Source organism: Oncorhynchus mykiss, chromosome 9, assembly GCF_057628025.1.
Source record: "Oncorhynchus mykiss isolate SJ-2025 chromosome 9, ASM5762802v1, whole genome shotgun sequence".
Taxonomy (NCBI): domain Eukaryota; kingdom Metazoa; phylum Chordata; class Actinopteri; order Salmoniformes; family Salmonidae; genus Oncorhynchus; species Oncorhynchus mykiss.
The window spans coordinates 51,152,344-51,173,621 of NC_143030.1; the positions used below are offsets into that span (position 1 = coordinate 51,152,344).

The 21,278-nt window shown below is 39.9% G+C and overlaps 2 protein-coding genes across 3 annotated transcripts in view; one reads left to right on the top strand and one right to left on the bottom strand.

Moving 5' to 3' along the window:
- Nucleotides 1-22: 22 nt before the first annotated feature.
- Nucleotides 23-12,841, bottom strand: alas2 (5'-aminolevulinate synthase 2). Of its 2 annotated transcripts, XM_021615925.3 has the most exons (10): nt 12,119-12,841; nt 10,325-10,689; nt 8,627-8,719; nt 7,661-7,883; nt 5,232-5,416; nt 4,671-4,850; nt 4,186-4,350; nt 2,122-2,390; nt 1,051-1,213; nt 23-719 (listed from the first exon to the last, which is right to left on the bottom strand). In XM_021615925.3, the coding sequence occupies exons 2-10, from the start codon at nt 10,665-10,667 to the stop codon at nt 556-558; spliced, it is 1,785 nt and encodes a 594-aa protein (XP_021471600.3). In that variant the 5' UTR covers nt 10,668-10,689; nt 12,119-12,841; the 3' UTR covers nt 23-555. The 2 variants fall into 2 exon arrangements, with proteins under 2 accessions (XP_021471600.3, XP_090040581.1); XM_090184455.1 differs by lacking the exons at nt 23-719; nt 1,051-1,213; nt 2,122-2,390 and adding an exon at nt 3,633-3,760.
- A 9-nt stretch (nt 12,842-12,850) lies between these two features.
- LOC110532219 (N-terminal EF-hand calcium-binding protein 1) overlaps nt 12,851-21,278 on the top strand; it is a 35,963-nt gene continuing 27,535 nt past the window's right edge. The window contains exons 1-2 of the mRNA XM_021615926.3: nt 12,851-13,193; nt 19,407-19,431. Of these exons, the coding sequence (XP_021471601.2) occupies nt 13,074-13,193; nt 19,407-19,431 (145 nt within the window). The 5' untranslated portion in view covers nt 12,851-13,073. The remainder of the gene's footprint in view (nt 13,194-19,406; nt 19,432-21,278) is intronic.

The window sequence follows — 21,278 nt, forward strand, 5'->3', positions numbered from 1 at the left end:
CAAAAAATGTAACTACACACACTTTTTGTTTTATTTCAATTTATTTTTTTGTATTTTTGAATTCCTGTGTAATAAACCAAATCGCTTCTACAGCAGTATTTTTATTTTTACATTCAATTTGTTACATTCAAGTTGAATAGTGATTCTATTTCATATTTTCAGTTTCAATGACATTTCAGTGAGACAACTCATGATTGTGGTCTTTCACTATTACGGGTGACCAAAGCACAAGACAATTGATACAGAAATCTATACAATCCAAAATATCACCTTGAGATTAAATTGTTATTTTAGAAAGTGCCCACGTGCAGGTTTTACGTTTTAAGTCACTATGTGAAAGGGGCACACATTTTAGTTCACGGAATTATGAATGTAATCTTAAATATTTTGGGGATAGCAAGTTACTTTAGAAACAATAAACACAGAAAATAAATACTGAATGAGATAAGATTAAAATGTGTAGTCTACATAATATGTACGTTGTTTGAATGAAACCTGGTATGAAATAAGAGCAATGATGTGATGATAATGATGTATAATGAATGGAGTTTTGTACTATGCGGACACAGTGATGTATTGAGGCTCCATGTTGCCAAAGTAGGATTTCTCCCACTCACTCATCAGGTCAAAGTGCAGTGGGCGATCACAGAAGGTGCAGGAGACAGTCGCCGGCCCGTTCAGAAGGAGCCCCGTTTCTTGCCACACCTCCACGAGCCTCTCTGTCAATCAAAGTGAAATGGGTCAAACGCAAAGAAACTTGAGTCACGGCTAACACAGCTAGTAGTATTGGCTGGAGTATCTTATTTTAAGATTATTCAGAGATTATTCAGGGATCACATTTTTATGAATACACTGAGGAAGGATACTATTGGTAGTTGAAGTTCTCTTTCTCCGGACCCCCTGATGTGTCGACCATTGACCATTAATGGGTTGAACACCACTGGACGTATTCACAAAGAGTCTCATCTCCTACTCGGAGATGCTTGAACACAGGCCAGTTCTACGTGAAACCCTGTCAGAGCAGTAGCAGCAAGTGGCTTGGTCACTCACCCACAAAGTACTCCATCATTGCAGGGTTGTGGTGAGGGGAGGGAGCCAGACGCAGCAGCTCCTCGCCTCGGGCTACTGTCGGGTAATTGATGGCCTGGACGTAGATGTTGTGTCGCTCCAGCAAGATGTCACACACCTTGGAGTTGAGCTCCGCGTTACCAACCTGAGAGATGACAATGCATGCACACACACATAAATACAGTCTATCATCTCGATAATGAACTTAGTGTGCTGTGCTCAAACAGGTTCAAAGTACATCCTTGCATCACTGCTCTCTTGCCAACTCCGTATGTAATACAATAAGGGTTTGCAAGAGAGCATACAGTAAACAGACTGGCACTCAGGCTACAGAGGTAGTTTGAGTGGTCAAATATTTTGATAATAGATTACATGTTGTTTCTGGGGTAGGTATACCAGTAAGTCTTATACCTGTGGAATAACAAAGCTGGTATGATACAGTACCTCCTGCACACAGTAGTAATGACTAGGGCCTTTTTCTCCACTACCTGGCCTACTATGACATCTTCGACCTACAACTATACTCAAGGTGTCACTGCAGGCTTTTTCAGGCACTTCCACAACCTTCTTACTCATTAGATAATTAACACATCAGACAATTAAGTCAGATAATTAATCTCTAGAAATGTTATATCCCTTTAGTCATGGAAATTACCCAGTTAAATGAGAGGTGCACAGACAATCCAAATGCTTAGAAGCTTAATTTGTGGCAACTAGATCCTTATTTGAGATGATTCAACTATCAAGATGTGATGATAAAAATTGAAAAAAGTTTAAAAGGTGTCAGTAGAAGGAACTATCTATGTCTTGGTGCAGGAGGACAAAACTACCAGAGAAACAAGAAGCTGAGAAAAGGGCAGGGCCCTAGTAATGACACAGTAACTCTCATAACTGGAGTGACATAGCTAGGGTATCCACTGCCCTTAACGCTGTAGTAGTAATAGAACATGCACTACAGTACCCATAATTCTCCGCTCAACATATCCAATCGTCTTCGTCCTGTCTCCTTATCATCGCAAATGATGTAGTAGCAGTGTAAATTTCTTACAGTACCTTTATTGGGATGATGTGGCTGGGGCAGTTGACCACAGGCAGTCCCTTCTCCAGGAGCAGCTGTCTCATGTGTTTGACATTCCTCTGGTGGGCCCTGCGCAGCGCCTGGCCCTCGGAGCTCTTCAGGACTCTCACAGACTCCAGGGCCCCAGCCAGCACCATGGGGGGCAGCGAAGTAGTGAAGATGAAACCTGCAGCGAAGGAACGCACCGTGTCCACCAGGGAAGCGCTACTGGCAATGTAGCCCCCCACGCAGCCAAAGGCTTTACCTGCAGCAATGGTGAAGAAGAAGAAGAAGTAACAGAAAAAGAAGAAACAGAAGAAACAGAAGAAGAATAAATAATTATCAAATGGAATGATTTGTCTACGGTGCCAGTCATAAGTTTGGACACACCTACTCAATTCAAGTGTTTTTCTTTATTTTCACTATTTTCTACATTGTAGAATAATAGTGAATACATCAACACTATGAAATAACACATATGGAATCATGTAGTAACCGAAAAGTGTTAAACAAATCAAAATACATTTTATATTTGAGATTCTTCAAAGTAGCCACCCTTTTCCTTGATGACAGCTTTGCACACTCTTGGCATTCTCTCAACCAGCTTCATGAGGTAGTCACCTGGAATGCATTTCAATTAACAGGTGTGCCTTGTTGAAAGTTCATTATTCTACACTGGGGAAAATAGTACAAATAAAGAAAAACCCTGGAATGAGTAGGTGTGTCCACACTTTTCACTGGTACTGTATATACAATAAAAGGCATATACAATATCTATAACTTATTATCTGTTATTATATATTATAACAAACACACCTCAAATCACAATGAACCATTATGCTTATTGGAGTTAGTGTACACTATTACTGGATTTTGCAAGCGATGGAGTATTCCTAGTTCAAACAGTGTTGATCAAGTTTGAATGTGACCCCAATGTGACCTAGCTAGATTGACAACCACATACTCTGAAATAAGTAGGGCTAAGACTAGATTTACTTAATACCACCTTGTCATCTAAGGTTGCCTTTATAAGCGCTGATCTGAAGTAACATTGAGTTCTAACTTCAAATGGTAACGGTTAGGATTGAAAGAAGGTAAGCTGACCTTAGATCTGTGCATAAGATGCAACTTTTCACAGAAACTGCTCCTAGAGAGACTTATCAGTATGACCAGACTGGGTGTGTGGGAGCACTTCCACAGCTGATATGTATATCCCCTGGCCTGTAGCCTCTGCCGTTCCCTCCATTAGCCAACACCAGAGCATGATGAAAGCTGTTACTGCGATGTCAGCGATATAAATGTCAGTTTGTGCCTGATGACAGCAGGTAGCCTAGTGGTTAGAGCGTTGGGATAGTAATTGAAAGGTTGCTGGATCAAATCTTTGAGCTGACAAGGTAAAAATCTGTTGTTCTGCCCCTGAACAAGGCAGTAATCCACTGTTCCCCGGTAGGCTGTCATTGTAAATAAGAATTTGTTCTTAACTGACTTGCCTAGTTAAATAAAGATTGAATTAAAAATGTATTTAATAAATGACCGGCATTAATTGGTTAAATGTGACCTCTTCCAGGGGAGACTCACTTGGCTCAATCAAATCTCTCTCTGCTGTGAGGGGCATTTCCCTAGCTCTGTGACAAGCTAAGACAGACAGAGACCAAATGGTTATAGCCATGATGGAACCTGCTTCATTGCAAGTGTGTATAATTAAATTAATTCATAAACACATATTACTACTTCAGTTTGTGGTAGCAAATCCAGGATTTTTTAGATCCTTGAAATAAAACAAATGAAATAAGTGGGAATCAACTGGTGTCCCTCGTTGGCCTAGTCAAGAACTATCCTTGTTACAGCAGACACATCTGTTAATTTTAATTATTTACATTTTATTAAACCAGATTACCATTGATATATTCATCTCTTTTTTAGGTGAGCCATGGGCAAGAGGAAGCACCAATAAATAGTACAGAATAAAATGCAATACAACATGGTACAAAATACACTTATAAAAACAACAACAAATCCATAAAACATAGACACTCTTATCAAACCTGTTTATTTCTTACCCAAGGTTCCAGAGACAATGTCAATCTTGTGCATGATGTTGTCTCTCTCTCCCACACCGGCCCCGTGGGCTCCATACAGGCCCACAGCATGGACCTCATCAACAAACGTCAAGGCCCCATAGCGATGGGCCACATCACATAGCTCCTCCAGGGGACATATAGCACCTGAGAGCGAGTGAGATGAAATAGGATGTACCACCTTTTACTGTAAATAACTGAGAGACCGTTGATATTATTACTGAGGCACTAAGCAATACAGAATTATGAAATGTGTAGCACTCAAAATCAACACTGACTGGGATATTATGTTTTTAGAACTAGAATATGAGAGGACGTAACATAAAATATTAGCAACAAATAAATAATACTGCTTGCTTATCACATGTTAAACCACCACAAACCCCTAGCAAAATATATATTATGAAAGACAACCAAAGACGAACTAACATGCAACCTGACTGTGTAGCCCGTTTCGTGACACTTACCATCCATGGAGTGCACGGTCTCAAAGGCCACGATTTTGGGTGTCTTGGGGTCGGAGCCACTCAGCAGTTCCTCCAGGTGTTGGCTGTCATTATGGCGGAAGATGAAGCGCTTGGCGCCGCTGTTCCTTATGCCCTGGATCATTGAAGCGTGGTTCCCCATGTCAGAGTATATCTCACAGCCTGTATTTCAAAGCAGAGAGCCCACAAGGCAGAATGAGCTTCTAACTCTATGTCTTCCAGAAGTGATAGAGTGTGTGCGTTATAGTACAAATAACTTATTTTGGAATATAGATTGGTGCCACTAATGTAACCACATTGCCCTTGAAAGCAATGCTGAAGTTCTGATTAGAATGAAATGCTATAAGTATTGACTATTCTTCTCATTGCTACCTCTCACCTAGCCTGGTCCCAGATCTGTTTTGCCATCTTGTCAACTCCTATGGTCAATGTCACAAGTTAGCAAGATAGCACAAACAGATCCTGGATCATGCTACCTCTCATCCTCTGTCAATGTTTGACTTTCAGCTTGGAGACCCGGGAGGGCCCTGGATTTAGGCTAACCTGGCAGCATTTTGGCCAGGGTGAAGAGGGTGGAGTCGTTGGCCACGAAGCAGGATGAGAAGACCAAAGCTCCGTCTTTCTGGTGGAGCTGGGACAGTTCTTTTTCCAGCAGCACATGGAAGTTACTGGTGCCAGAGATGTTCCTGGTACCTCCGGCACCTGCGCCATGCCTCTTCAGGGCATCCCTGAGATAATACAAGAAGAATCACAGTCAAACATCACATCTTACCTCAGCTCCAACACATCAAAGAAGGTATGTTTTGAATATTTTGTTTTCTTCCCCATAACAATTATAAGGACAAATTGGTTTTAATTGTATAAATATACCAAATACCAAATAGCAGCTGGTACAATTATCATCAGAAAATGCAGTTCATGTGTAGTTAGCATTAAAACTTGGTGACAAATAGCAGCAGATACAATTTCATAAAACATTTATATTTTCAGAGTTTTTTAGATAAACAAGTACAATTATTATTTTTATCGCCCGATTCTTTGGAGGTAAAAGGTAGCTAAATTGAGCATCAGTCTGAACCCATGGTGTCTGTCCAAAGTCCAAGGCATCAAATTGCGAGTTTGGGCTGACCAATAATGAAAACCTTGATTCATTTATTTTTTTAATAAAACAAAAAAAAGTAAACGGTAAATAACAGGTCAACATTTAAAATAAATAATTACATCTGGAAAGACAATTCAGCTTGATTAGGTTTTTTCTTCCAATCATAGTTACTGGGAGACTGGACCAACAAATCAGGTCTTCATTCATTTAGATAATTATTTAGAACTGGGGTAACATTTATTCCCAAATAGTTTAATCCATTTTGTTTCCAAGAAAAGGGACAGACCAAACTCAACTCATCTGTTAGCTGGCTATTTAGCAAACAGGCATTAGATTTGATAAGATTAGCCTTGTATCCAGAGAATTTACCAAATTAGGCATTAGTATCAACGATATGTGGAAGGAGTTCACTGGATTGACAACATACAATAAATACAATATAATCTGCATATAAAGATAGCTTATGTTCCTGATCTGCATTAGGGGGACCTGTGGTACTCTCATTAGAACGTATGGACTCTGCCAGCGGTTCTACGGCCATGGTGAAGAGAAGGGGAGACAGAGGACAGCCTCACCGGGTCCCTCTACTCAGGGGAAATTCTTGTGACCTTAAACCATTGGTAGAGACCATAGCTCTGGAAATTGTATAAATCGCTTTGACCCATTTGATGAAATTAGCAACCATATGACATTTTTGCAAAACAGAGAATAGGATATTCTATTCAAATCTGTTGAACGGCTTCTCAGCATCTAATGACAACAATATAGGAGGAGTCTTACGCTCATTTAAATGGTTGATAACATCAAACAGTCGTCTAACATTGTCCGGTGAATACCAGTTTTTTATAAATCCCATTTGATCGGGGTAAGCGAGGGTAATAGAGCCTCTACCTCTGGCTATCAATTTAGTTATCACTTCGGAATCAAAATTCAACAAACTTATCGGTCTGAAAGAAAAGCATTCTAATGAGCCCTTCCCACTTTTAACCAAGACACTCATAGAAGCTACTGGTATATTCATAGAATAAGGCAAAATTCCCTTAACACAAAAGTAATCTATCATGTAAATATAGGACAGGGTTCTGGCCAGAACTGCTTGTAAAATTCACCTGGGAAGCCGTCTGGGCCTGGGAATTTATTATTAGGCATAGATTTAATTGCTGCAAACACTTCCTCAAGGGTAAAAGGATCATTGAGAAACAGAAGCTCTGGTTAGGATAGTTTTGGGAGAGAACTGCTGTCTAAATATGATTTTAATTCATGAGGTGAATAGTTGGATTGCAAAAATTGGGTCATAGGTGACTGAGTTATTCTGTAAGCTAATAACATTAATCTTGCGTTCGGATTTTTCCTTTTTCAATTGATAGGCAAGGAGCTTGGTTTATTACCATACTCGTAATGCTTTTGTCTAATGCAGAACATTTTGTCATGAATACAGCGAATTTGTTCAATATTCAGTTTAGCCCTTGCTACGGTCAACTGCTTTGAACTTTATAATACAGTACTTGAACTTTCTTGAACATTCTAATACAGTATGAACATTGAACTGGTCGGTTTCTAGACGAAGCTTTTCTTCTGGGGGTAGCGTAAGAATATAATGTACGAGCCATACATTTAAGCAGAATACCTAATTGAATATCTAAGGAATTGATTCGGTTGAATTTAGTCTTTGGTCTTTTTGCACTACATCATGGGCTCAATCTGTATTTGTCTTTCTGTGATTCCTTGCATCCTATCTCCTTGCCTTCTTCTCAACCATATTGGAAGAGAAGGTTCAAACTCCCTCCCCTTCTCCAATGCACTTTGAGGAGAGAGGATGTGAGGGATCAAGGAAAGATGAATTGAGAAAGAATCTTGATGTCTGGCTTACTGAATTCCGTTGAGGACCCGGGGGTGGCTACCCATGCCCAGGTAGTCGTTACTGCACCAGACAGACACCTGGGAGCCTTCCCGCCCAGCCATGGAGTAGTCTTCGGCAAAGGGAAAGACGTCAGCTCGCCGATTCACTGTCTTAAAGATGCGGTAGGTGTGGTCGTTCTTCTTCTCAGAGATCGTCCTGTCGAAGAAGCCATCGTAGTCGAAACTGGGGCCCACTGTAGGGGTTAAAAGTATAATAGTGTCAGCAAATGATTTGGTGAAAGACTTAAAATTATTCAAGAGACATTCATATAGTTTCTCAAGTTACATGTGATTCTAGATCCAATAACTTGTTTAATATGATAAAGAATGAATCATCATGTATCCATTGAATGAAAATAAAATTGGGTCCCACTTTACATACCAGTAGTGATACCTGAATGTGGCAAATTCTTATTTACATTGACGGCCTACCCCAGCCAAACCCAGACGACACTGGGCCAATTGTACGCCGCCCTATGGGACTCCCAATCACAGCAAGATGTGATACAGCCTGGATTCAAACCATGGACTGTAGTGACACCTCTTGCACCAAAATGCAGTGCCTTAGACTGCTGCGCCACTCGGGAGCCCATTTACAAATCAACTCAAATTGCTTGCGTTTAAACCTCATTTTGCTGTGCATAATTACTGCATGAGATTACGCGATTGTAAGTAGGCCTATACTTGGTAATCCGTTCCCTTTAAAAGCTGTGCAAACAGATAAGTTGCATGTAATACAACTTGTGTAAATGTATTTACACAGTACCTGCCAATGCAATAATCATTAAACTGGTATCAAATTACCACTTAATATAACGTGTGACTGAAAACAGTTCTGTTATGCACTGTATCATGTCAATATAATTTCTTGTAGAATTACAGTGCAACTTCTCCTCTGATTGAGTGAATGCAAACGAGTCACACTGGTCTGATTCACCTATATTGTCCTTCAGGAGGTGGGACACGCTGGGGGTTTGGACCTTCGGCATGACGGAGTCCTCGAGTTCCTTCAAAAGAGATCTTTTCAAACCTGTGACAGAGAGCAGGGGTATAACAGTCTGTACTATACTGTAAAGTATTTCTCATTTATGCTATGCTCGTCCATTTTTACCCCAGTTTGTTTCTTTGTCTTCAGTGATGCTGGTTTTGATAGGTTTTTGTGGCAACTGTACATTTTTTCACTGTGTTTAGAACTTGGACTTGTTGTTTGTGTCTACCAAAGTGTGTCTGCTGTGTTTGCACTGGTGTTTGTGTGTCCATTGAGCAAGTTTTGGAAGCTAAACTCCTAGGTATAGATGGTAGATGGTCAATTATCATGGTCAAGTCATATTGACAAAGTTTTTGTGAAGATGGGAAAGGGTATGTCTGTTATAAAAATATATTTTTTAAATAACACAAAACTCAACCGTACTAGTTGTTCAGGATCTGGTATTGTCTCATCTTGATTACTGTCCGGTAATAGGGTCAAGTGCAGCAAAGAAATATCTAGCAAAGCTGCAGCTGGCTCAACACAGAGCAGCACACCTTGTCCTTAACTGCAGACACAGAACTAACATCAACAACATGCATGCCAGTCTTTCCTGTTTGAGGGTTGATGAGAGATTTTTATGTTTTTATTTATAACATTTATTTATCTAGGCAAGTCAGTTAAGAACAAATTCTTATTCTTGTCAAATTCTTATTTACAATGACGGCCTACAGATGAAGTGAGACAGGTTTAGACCAGGTTAGATGAGGTGAGACAGGTTTAGACCAGGTTAGATGAGGTGAGACAGGGTTAGACCAGATTAGATGAGGTGAGACAGGGTTAGACCAGGTTAGGTGAAACAGGGTTAGACCAGGTTAGGTGAGGTGAGACAGGTTTAGACCAGGTTAGATGAGGTGAGATAGATTTAGACCAGGTTAGGGGAGACAGGTTTAGACCAGGTTAGGTGAGGTGAGACATTTTTAGACCAGGTTAGATGAGGTGAGATAGATTTAGACCAGGTTAGGTGAGACAGGTTTAGACCAGGTTAGGTGAGGTGAGACAGGTTTAGACCAGGTTAGGTGAGGTGAGAAAGGTTTAGACCAGGTTAGATGAGGTGAGACAGGGTTAGACCAGGTTAGGTGAAACAGGGTTAGACCAGGTTAGGTGAGGTGAGACAGGTTTAGACCAGGTTAGATGAGGTGAGATAGATTTAGACCAGGTTAGGGGAGACAGGTTTAGACCAGGTTAGGTGAGGTGAGACATTTTTATAGTATATACATTTATACTAGTACATTTATATAGTTTTTTGAGACACAACCTTTTGCTTTCAACGTAACTCTTGAAGTATTAATCTGAGTTAACTGCTTTAAATTAACTTCTTTAAAAAACATACCATGGAACGGCAGGGAATGTGAGGGGACACACACACAGACACACTCTAACACACTAATTTATTTTGTTGTTGTATTGTTTGTATTCTTTTTTAGTTGTATTGTTTGTATATCATTGTATTTTAATTGTGTGTATCTGCCCTTGTCTATCAGTGTATCAGTGTTTTGTTATTTGTCATGTTTTTTTTTTGTTGACCCCATGAACAGTAGCTGCAGCTTCTGCAAAAGCCAATGAGGATTCAAATAAACAAATAAACTACCATTGTGTTGTCTTTACCTGGGTTAGACTCCGTCGGGACGTCCTCCTGAACCTCAGGGCTCGCTCTTACCATGCCAATCTGATTGGAGACAAAGGGACATCCCTTGGACATGGAGACAGCCACCTGGGTTGCTGATTGGGCAAAATGACGCTTTGAGTCCACACTCAGGGGCAGGATGCCTGCTGACTGGGTAGAATGGATGGTTGTCTTCCTCTCCTTGGGGATTGAGGCACAAACAGTGATCTGGCGGGCGATCATGGGGCATCGGTCGGCCATAGAGAGGAGTGCGGCCCCAGTTTTCAGCAAAACAGGCTTGGGGGCCGACTTCAGGAAGGGGCAGTGGTGAAGGAAAGCGGCCATGGCTCTTGAAGCAGTTTTGAATCTGGATCAACACATGAGACATAGGACATAAGACCTTTAAAACATAACATTCTGACACTTTGTTATAGTTGTAGTTTCTATGCTAAATGCTATTTACACTAGTTTAGACCTACAGTACTTTTCAACAGACAGCAACAGCAAGTTTAAGGTCACTGTAGGCTAATGTACAATAGTCCTGAAGTAGCCTATGTAATGCTATTGCCACCATCTTCCAGAATCTTTCATAACCTAACATTTTAAAGAGGAAATTAAAACGAAATATAGGACTATGTCTACTATGTTCAAGAGAGAGGGGAACACACTTTGAATCAAACTTTCAGCAATATAAGGTTTTAGTGATTTGAAATTGTTTCCGAAATGTGTGAACAGTGTGGCCCATTATTTACGTTTGAAGAAAATAAAGAGAGTTGATGGAATAGGTGCGCCTGCGGGCGCGGCTTATCTTGTCTGTGCAGGCGCGCTTTTCATGCTCTGCAAGGTGCTGAAGCAAGATTCCGACAAAAAGACGTCATTGCGCAGGGACTGTGGACGATTATTAGTGAGCGTCGGTGTATTTAAAAATCGAATCTCATGAGACGACGTGAATGTCTTTTAGTTTTTGATGGCAAAACACAGACATATTTGGCCTATACTATTTCTGTCACCGTGACCAAACTAGTTTCTAAATCCTAATTAATTCAAAGTCCAAGCCAGCCATTTCGGATTATAATAATAATCAGAAGAATAATGGTTTCCGCACTCATTGTTTTAATGGTTGTTTTGTTTGGAACTAAATAATCCTTAGCTTGATCGAGCATTTCATGTAAAGAATAGAACCCCTATGGCTACTCAGCTGGTCTGCGGTTAGGGGATAAGAAGACAATTCTCAGGATCTGTAGTTTATTCTTGTGGTATGAGGTTATCTGACCTCCAAGTTAGTCTATCTAGATCCACAGCAGCTGAGCATTATGAGACCGTTATTCGGTCAAACGTCCCAGGGAACTAAACCATTGACACTAATGCTTGAGGAGTAACGACCAAACACAGTTTACGTTTATTCACATTTCAAGTGACACGCTATGTGCATTCCTGTAGTCCATCTATGGTTTTAGGGTTATCTTCTTCATGTATTGTTTATAGCTTTCTTTACATCTTTGTTGTTGTTGTTGTTTTTTCTTTTGCAATTAGAGATGATACAATGAGGAGCACGACATAAAATGTATTTGACTGTTATATATTATTTAGGTAACAGTCAAAACTCTTATCTTAACATTCCTGAACTTGAAATGCAGGCTAGCTGTCAACGACCCTATAGACACACAGCCTGCCTACTTATGGGTTCCTTTAGTATATAAGTGCAAAATTGCCTAATTTGCAGTATCATACGCAATAATATAATGCTAGCTAAATTGCATAGGGCCAAACAAATAGAATAATTCTGAACATCTTACCTGTTGACCTGCACTGAGGACGAACTTCAAAACAGTAATAGACAGAGATGAATCTGTCGTCAAAAGTTCGGGCAGTGACGTTGTCAGCAATTCTTCGAAAATTATTATTGTTCACACCCATACGTTGTCACGTAGGGGGCCAGGCAGGGGACTGGGAGCAACCAAGTTGTAAAAAGACATGATGCATTTGAGGATAGGCTAGCCCAAATGCTTTTTTGTCTAATTGCTACGGTTTGTGATCTAATTAATAAAGGTGTAATTACTGTTAAATATAGGCATACAAAAACAAACACTTCTGTGCAATTTATATTTAACCTTAACCTTAATATACCGTATGAATAATATACAGCTTCAGACCAGCCTATAGTGGTATCTGAATGTTACATTTGTGTTGAACATCTTGTCATACCAACGACACAAAGTGCTCTATATTTTTCATCTCTCTCTCTCTCTCTCTCTCTCTCTCTCTCTCTCTCTCTCTCTCTCTCTCTCTCTATCACTCACACACATCAGTATCATACAATTAAATAGAACACTTTTATGTAATTATATAGATGTGGTAATATAATGTATCTCTACGATCATCATAACCTGCTTAAATATGTCCTCCTTTTCAATTGCAGTTTATTCAAAAACTCTCGTTAATTAGACAGGTCGGGTGGCATGGCCTTAAAAACTGTAAGCTACACAAGAGCTCGCCGGCAGATGGTGCATTCCACATATATTTTCATCAATAGCAATTCGAACGTGACAGTGGAAAGGCGGGTCCGGAGTTTCTTATGTTGTCAAATCAAATTGATGTGCAAACTGGAGATCAGCCTCCTCGAACAGAAAGCGAGGCGATAGCCTATCGTCATATGAGCAGCATCAGAGGATAGACCACGGACATCATAACCAGGACCAAGGATTGTCATTCATTCAGAGTTAATACATTGCATCCAAAAATATTTTCAAGATGCTGGCATGCACAGAAATGATCACCATATGTCTTCAGTCTGCGAAACATGACCACCACAGGAAACAGCAGCAGCTCCAGCAGAAGAACCAAAATCAAGGAATCTCTATCTTTCAAGATGTAAGTAGCCCAGTCTGCATCCATCGTCAATATAAAAAAAAAAATGGAAGCGTTTTTACTGAGTATGTCGCATCATTTGACATAATTTGTTATCATGTGGTCAAAGTGCATAATGTGGTCATTATGCACTTTGATATTACATGCCAGGCAGCTGTCAAAGCGTCCAAAGATGCTGCAGGTCGACATATTCGAGTAGTCTATTTTAATCTAGGGCTACCTTTAATCTGTTGAACCAACAAAAAAAGACATTAGACATGATATCAAATAATGCTATACTGATTTTAAATTGCCTTTGTTGCACTCTTGCATGTTATTATATGATAACAAGGTGAGGGGTGTTTAAAGATCATTGGTGTGTGAAAATCATCTGACGTTAACAATACCACGAAATCTCACATCTAATTAACACATCTGCTCGATGTGTTATTTATGACCCATAACAAAAAACGGCTATAGGCTCTGTTATGTATATATATATAGCATATAATTTTGCCTACCGTTGGATCTCACATGGTCATAAGGGTCATGACATTGGTGATAGAATGAATGAATGGATGATCAAAGGAATACGTTAAATAATGAATTAATAAAATATTAGCCAATTCACTAATTCAAGATCATCGTTGACATAATGCTTTTTTTCTTTGTTTAGTTTTCCTTTTTGTCGTTTTTGTAAAAAAAAAAAATGTATGTGATATGTTTTTATAGTAGATCACAGGAATGAGGAGGACTATGGAAACCTTGCATGTCTGAAGTGTTTGGATTTTACCACCATTAACTTGTCCTAGATTGACAATGGTCTGTTGAGGCATCTTGCCCAGACTTTGGCTTGGATTGGTCATGCTTGCCCCAGCAGCATAAAAATGCTCATTATTAATGTTACTAATGATCTAAATGAAAAAAAAAGAGTCGCCTGTTCTGATAGGCCTGTAGCAAGAATTATTGGTCATGAATCATGTACATAATAGCCAGCCTACAGTACACCATTGCCTTCATGTCCCTTTTCCGCAGTAAAACCAGTTCAATCTCTTTATAGAGTTCATGCTGAGGGGAATGTAGCCTACACTGTTCTGGTTAGTAACAGTTAGGTGATGGAGAGCTTTTGCATTCGCATTTTGATTCTATATTTGCCTTTAGGAAGGTTATTACATAATAAATACACCTATAATGAGTGAAAGGCATGATATTGTAACCAATGGAGGACTTTTGCGTGTGCATTTTAATTGTTAGCCTAAAGGTAGACTATTACGTAATAAGCATATGATGAAGAGAAGATGACACTGTAAGTAACCAATGACCCTCAACAGCATCACTGTCTTGTTGCCTCAGCCAGATATCCCTCCAATCGGATACAAAGATTAGCATTTTCCACATTTCATTGAGGCAGGTACTTGGCCAATAACAGGAGCAGTAAGTGCAGTAATGGAGGACTTTTGCGTGTGCATTTGAATTGTTAGCGTAAAGGTAGACTATTACGTAATGAGCATGTGATGAAGAGAAGATGACACTGTAAGTAACCAATGATAAGTGCACATTAAAGGACGAAATGCAATCGACTCGCATTCAGTGAGTCCACTGTAATGTATGAGACGGCATCTCCAAAAATAAGCAACATTTCCTAAAGGCCTTCTCTATGGGTGGGTAGTGGATGTTCATCTATCCTGCAGTACTGTGTCCTAATGAGTGCACATTGAGCAGTTTGCATGCATAGAACAATCTGTGCTTGCCGTCTAACCATATAAACCCGACAGGGTTGCTAATTTAATGTTCTCCAGCTTGACGAAGACCAAACCATTTAAAGCACAGTTGGCAGAACTAACAATTCACTTGAATGACACATGGTGTTATTGCTTTATCAACACATGCATTGTTTTCCAGCTAGATTAAGCAGTTGAAGCCGAAAAAACCATCACAGTAATGCAAAACGCAAAACTGTCTCACCTCAGTTTATGTGGTCTGGATAATTCTGTCACCACCACAGGAGATGTTTACAATCTGGCTATGTCATGACAGCGACAGTAAGAGTAAAATAATAAAACCAAGCCCAACAAATAGCCTACCATGGCGGGGCATTAATGATATCTTACGGTTTGTGGGCAATAAGTTCAAAGTGCCTAGTGAAAGTCTTCACAACTCTTTCACAGTTGTCACATTTTGCTGCTTCAACCTTCAACCTTTACCAATCGCATTACAGTTGCATTTGATAGTTTGTTGAACGTTTAAACATGTAGACTAGAGACAATCTATATGGGACTATCCAATACATTGGGGTTTAGGGTTCCGCTAATGAGGATACTTAATGACTAATAAAAAGTGAACAAAGGGTTAGTAGCTGTGTAAAAACCAGTAAGTATGAATATGTTAAAGATAAATAGTACTGTAGGCTAGGTCTGCACATGAAAGATGTAGCAACGAGTTTATTCACTTTTCCATGTTTAAAACGATTTTCACTGCACATGGGGATGGGATTGTATACAGACATTTTGGCTACAGTAAAGAGCCTTCTTCAGTGTGTAAGCCTTTGTACTTCTACGTGTAAGCGTTCATGCATCTGTGTATGATCCCCTCCCCTACGTGCAATTGGCAGAACAATAGTTCAGTTGAATGGCACATGCTGTCATTGCTTCATAAACTACACCCCCCCCCCCCCCCCAGTGAATGTGTGAACTCTTTATGCCTGATGCTTTCAGTGGTTGTTTTCCCCCTCGTTGAGTTTTCCCTCTGATTTAATGTGGGAACGACTCTGCACTCTCAGTACAGTGTTGCAGGGAAATGTTCCTACTTATTTATTCTGCCTTCTTCTCAAAGGACTCATTAGAGTTGATTAAGGGGTTCTATTCAATCTCTGTCGCTGAAGCGTTACAGATTGCGTGATGAAAATGTAAAAGTCTTTCTGATTGAGCCGACATGCAGCATTTACCTGAAATGCAGCCTCCGCAAACTCTGAGACATTGCATTTACATTTCAATCACGCTGTAACTCTGAACTTCCGCAATACGGATTGAATAGTTTCCTCTGCCTCTCTCTATGATTTTATTGGCGGTGATGCACATTGCGCTGAAGGTTTCCAGGTTGGCTCACTAAATGTTGCTGAGTAGGCTAATAAGAGTTTATGATAAACAAGCTTCAAGACATGTTGCGCAACACAATTTTCGTTTGGAGCTTAATATTTCCATCTGAAAGACTGTTGTGTGAGCGGTTAAAACCCTAAATTGGGGTGTCATCTGTTGACCTGGATAAGAATCAGCAGGACAGGCTCACAGTTTGTCACCATGTGGAATGTCCGAGGGTCAGTTGGTAGATAGCATATCAGCCCCTCATGACATGGACAAAAATGTCCGCAGGAGGTTTCTGAGACCTGCACTGTGCGATGCTTAGACAACCTTTTATAGGACGGTTCAGATGTAATTTACATAGATATGTACCAGGGTTGGGGTCAACTCCACTTCAAGTCATGAAGCAAACTGAAATTCTACTTACAATTACAATATTCCTCATTGAAAAGCAATGGCAATTGGATTTGGGATTTCAGTTTACTTCCTGAATGGACTGAATTGAAATTAAACTCAACTCTTATAGCAGGGGTGTCAAACTCATTCCATAGAGGGCCGAGTGTCTGTGGGTTTTTGGTTTTTCCTTTCAATTAAGACCTAGACAACCAGGTGAGGGGAGTTCCTTACTAATGAGTGGCCTTAATTCATCAATCAAGTACAAGGGTGGAGCAAAAACCACAGACACTCAGCCCTCCACAGAATGAGTTTGACATATTCTTTATAGGCACCCCAAAATAGCTAGCAGGACATATCAACCATTAGAACTTACCCACTGGGCACAGCCTTCAATTCAATGTTTATTCCACGTTGGTTCAGTCATTTCATTAAAATGATGTGGAAACAACATTGATTCAACCAGTGTGTGCCCAGTGGGTACCAGCCATTAAGCTAGAGTTGAACAATGTTGGGAGTTAAGGAGCTGGTCTTAGGTGTTTTCTGAGACAGTTATTTACTATGGGATGCTCAGTAGATCTCACTTGAATGAAGGTATAATGTTGTTTTAAATGGACACCCAGCAGTGCATGTCTTGGCTCCACAGCCGAGTGTGTTTGATAGGTAGCCATTATGAACCTGTGTGCAAAGCTCAATACTGCACTCAGCCAACCATTGGACTTGTAACAGCTTTCTTCCGTCGAAGGAGAGGAGGACCAAAATGCAGCGTGGTTATTGTTCAACATCGACGATAAACGAGAACGCTACAAAATTCATAAACAACAAAAGTGAAAACCCAAACAGTCCTATCTGGTGCAATGACAGAAGACAATCACCCACAAGGTACCCACAGAATATGGCTGCCTAAATATGGTTCCCAATCAGAGACAACGATAGACAGCTGCCTCTAATTGAGAACCAATCTAGGCAACCATAGACATACAAAACTACCTAGACAGGACACCACCCCATAAACATACAAAACCCCTAGACCAGACAAAACACATAAATCCCCCATGTCACACCCTGACCTAACCAAAATAATAAAGAAAACAAAGATAACTAAGGCCAGGGCTTGACAGGACTAGTTCTTTTAGTGGATTTTGCTCTGACTTAAATACACATAGGAGTTTCAATGGCTATAGAGCTGATTTAATTGTACAAAGTGTCACTAACGTAACACTTGATGAAGGGCCTGATTGGACTAGAAGTGCAAACACAACATTCGGCCCTCATTTGTGCAAATATGTTCCCTGCGGTGCTTCAGCCTGGTCTCCGAGTGAAAAGTATTGTATTTGACAAAATCAGCGCCTCTCCATTTAGTGTCATTTTTTACTTTACATTAGGTTACGTTACATTGGCCGACATAAATCCTGGACACTCTTAATTAATATGATTTGTTACGTTTGGTATAACAATAGGTTACTTAATGGTGAAAACAAAAAGAAGGGTGGTTGGTCAGGGTGGATGGGTACAACGCAAATGTCTAGCAACCCAAAGGTTGCGGATTTGAATCTCATCACGGACAACTTTAGCAACTTTGGAAATGCTTTACAAATACTTAGCATGTTAACTAGCTCTTTAACTCCTAACCCAAAACCTAACGTAGCATATCATACTACAACAGTCAAACGTAATGTATCATACTAAAGCAGTCAAATGTCATATATCATACTAAAGCAGTGAAATGTCATATATTATGCTAAATCAGTTGAACGTAATATATCAAACTAAATCAGTCGAACGTAATATATCATACTAAAGCAGTCGAACGTAATATATCATACTAAATGTGTCAAAGCAAACTGGTGCGATCAAGACGTAGGATACTATACATCCTACAATTCGTATCATATTGTACGACTGCTATTACATTGGTAGGGCAATGTAATGTAACCAGACGTAAAGTGCATATCATACTAAATGGAATGGCACAGATTTGAGTCAAATCTAATACGTTTTGCTCTGAGACCAGGTTGAGTGCTTAGGCAACCTTTCCGGAACAGCTCGATTACAGTGTTGCTGTCACGCCCTGGCCATAGATAGGTTTTTATTCTCTATTTTGGTTAGGCCAGGGTATGACTAGGGTGGGCATTCTATGTTCATTTTCTATGTTTTCTGTTTAGTGTTTTTCACCTTTCAGGACTGTTTCGGTTATTCCCTTTGTTATTTTTGTATTTAGTGTTCAGAGTCAATAAAGAAACATGAACACGTACCACGCTGCACCTTGGTCCTCACCTTCTTCCACCAACAGTCGTTACAGTTGCCTGGTAAAAGACCAATGTTCCTCAAATGACCAAGAATCATTTGCCTAGCAAATGACCAACTTTCATCCAGAGCTGCATCCTGCTAAACATTTAACATCATCATTTCCTGAGATGACATCTCTCTCAGATATATATAAAAAAAAATGCTTGCAGATATTATAGTTAATCTTTAATGTTTTCTTGTGCACAAATGCAGCATACCAAAACATGTATCATGATATTATACATGGTCTATGAATCATACATACATTATCTTCCTAACGTGCCTCAGTTCTTTTCCATCCTGGTTTATTTGTCAAGGTAGAATCTCACCCTTATATTTTGTGTATAATTATCCACACAATGCAGTTTTCCAGATTTTTTGTGCCACTTTTACTGCATGTTTCACCGTATTGTTATTTGCTTTAAACATTAATTATGTCGATTGTTTGATTTAATGTTTGTTGTTTTTTCATTTCCAGATATTTCGCCGTGCAGACAAAAATGGTGAGTACAATTTATGCTATTAATAAGATGGTCACACAAAGGATTTGCTTTCATGGTTTTTCAAATGGCCTCCTTGCAAAAACTGTATATGTCTACAACCTGGTCTCAGAGCATTTGGTATTATTCTGTAAATCCGAGACTCTCCATTTAGTATGATATGTTACGTTTCATATGTATGTATTAATTTGTGGATGTCCATCATCCATTTCGTATGATATGTTACGAATTCCAATTTCTTGTGGCTAACGTTAGCTTGGTGTCCAACGGTAGCTAGGCTAGGGTTTATGGGTTAAGGTTAGGGTTACGGTTAAGGCCAGGGTTAAGGTTAGGGTTAGGTTAAAGGGTTAAGGTTAGGGTTATGGTTAAGGCCAGGGTTAAGGTTAGGGTTAGGGTTAGGTTTAGGTTAAAGGGTTAAGGTCAGGGTGAAGGTTCGGGTTAGGAGTTAGGTTAAATTAAGGTTAGGGGAAGAGTTAGCTAAGTAGTTGCAAAGTAGCACCTTCCTTTAGTTTTTTCCTTAAGTAGGCTTCTGTCTTATGTAACCATACCAAACGTAACATATCATACTAATTTGATTGTCCCAGGTTTACGGTTACTACAGTATGTTACATCTAATCTATGAGACCAGTCTGGTGACTGTAGTCTGACGCTCTTCTTGATATTACCAATCATTAAAAACATCCTTCATTGTTTGGGGCTCTTAAAGGAGCAATTTTAGTTTATTGTAGGCACAGAAAATGAGGGACTGTGATAACTTCATTTTGAGAGACTGGTTAGATTAAAATCTAAAGCCTAGGGTAATGTTCATCGGGTAATGTTCATTCTTGTTCATCAGATACAAAAGCAGCAGAGCCTTATCTATCTACTTTGCTGATATCTTTCTCAGACTTGGGAGCAAAATCTTGCAGCGATGGCAAAGGGGCGGTTGGTTGTATATATGAAACATGAGGATTGACAGGGCAGGCCTTGTGGAGATTCAGAGATTCGGTGGATCCCCTTGACTGAGCCTATCCACCATGCAATGCTCAAGTCAGGCATGTAGTCTGTTGTATAAATTGTCAGTGTTTTTTGGACTGTAATTGTTATCGGAAAACCCCAGACAGATCATTTGCTCTTGCTTTGTCATATCTTGTGCAAACATGGAAAAAAGAAACATGGTTGGACCTGAAAATGTTATTGAGTGAAATGCAGCACAAACCAATAGCATACTAGACTATAGCATCCATGTTCCAACACCTTTAAACAAAATGTTTTCTCTGGTTTTAGATTTGTTTTAACTTGATTTATTTGTGATTCAAACATAAAGTCTTTAAGTGAGTGCCGTCCCTAAACTCCACGGGGAAAAACACATTGAAACGTTTGGCTTTGGGAAATTACAGTGACAAATAGGCATTTGTGTTTCCTTCTCATGTTTTATTCATGCCTTGCATTAGAGCGTAATGGGATGTGAAATGTAATAAGGATGGTGATTAATGCATGTATGAACGCAGGACAGCTTTAGCTGGAGAGCGTTGTTATATAACAGAGTGTTAATGATGCAATACATACTCCCTTGAGCAAAGGTAATCCAAGGACACTCCTGGATTCCTCGCAACGGCTCTCCTCGCCTCCTTCTCAAAATGCATTATAGCATTTTGGGCCGAGGGACCTTGGATCTTCTCCTCCAATATGGACAGAAGGAGGCAAATAGGATGCGAGGAATCACAGAAACAAACCCATTGGTCGATCATGTCATTCAAGACATGCAGCCCTAAAATATGCCCTTTTGCTGGTCAGTGAGATGGGCTGTTGTGTATAGGAGAGGCAGAGAATGTACAATACTGACGTTCAGGAGAAAAGACGGACTCTTT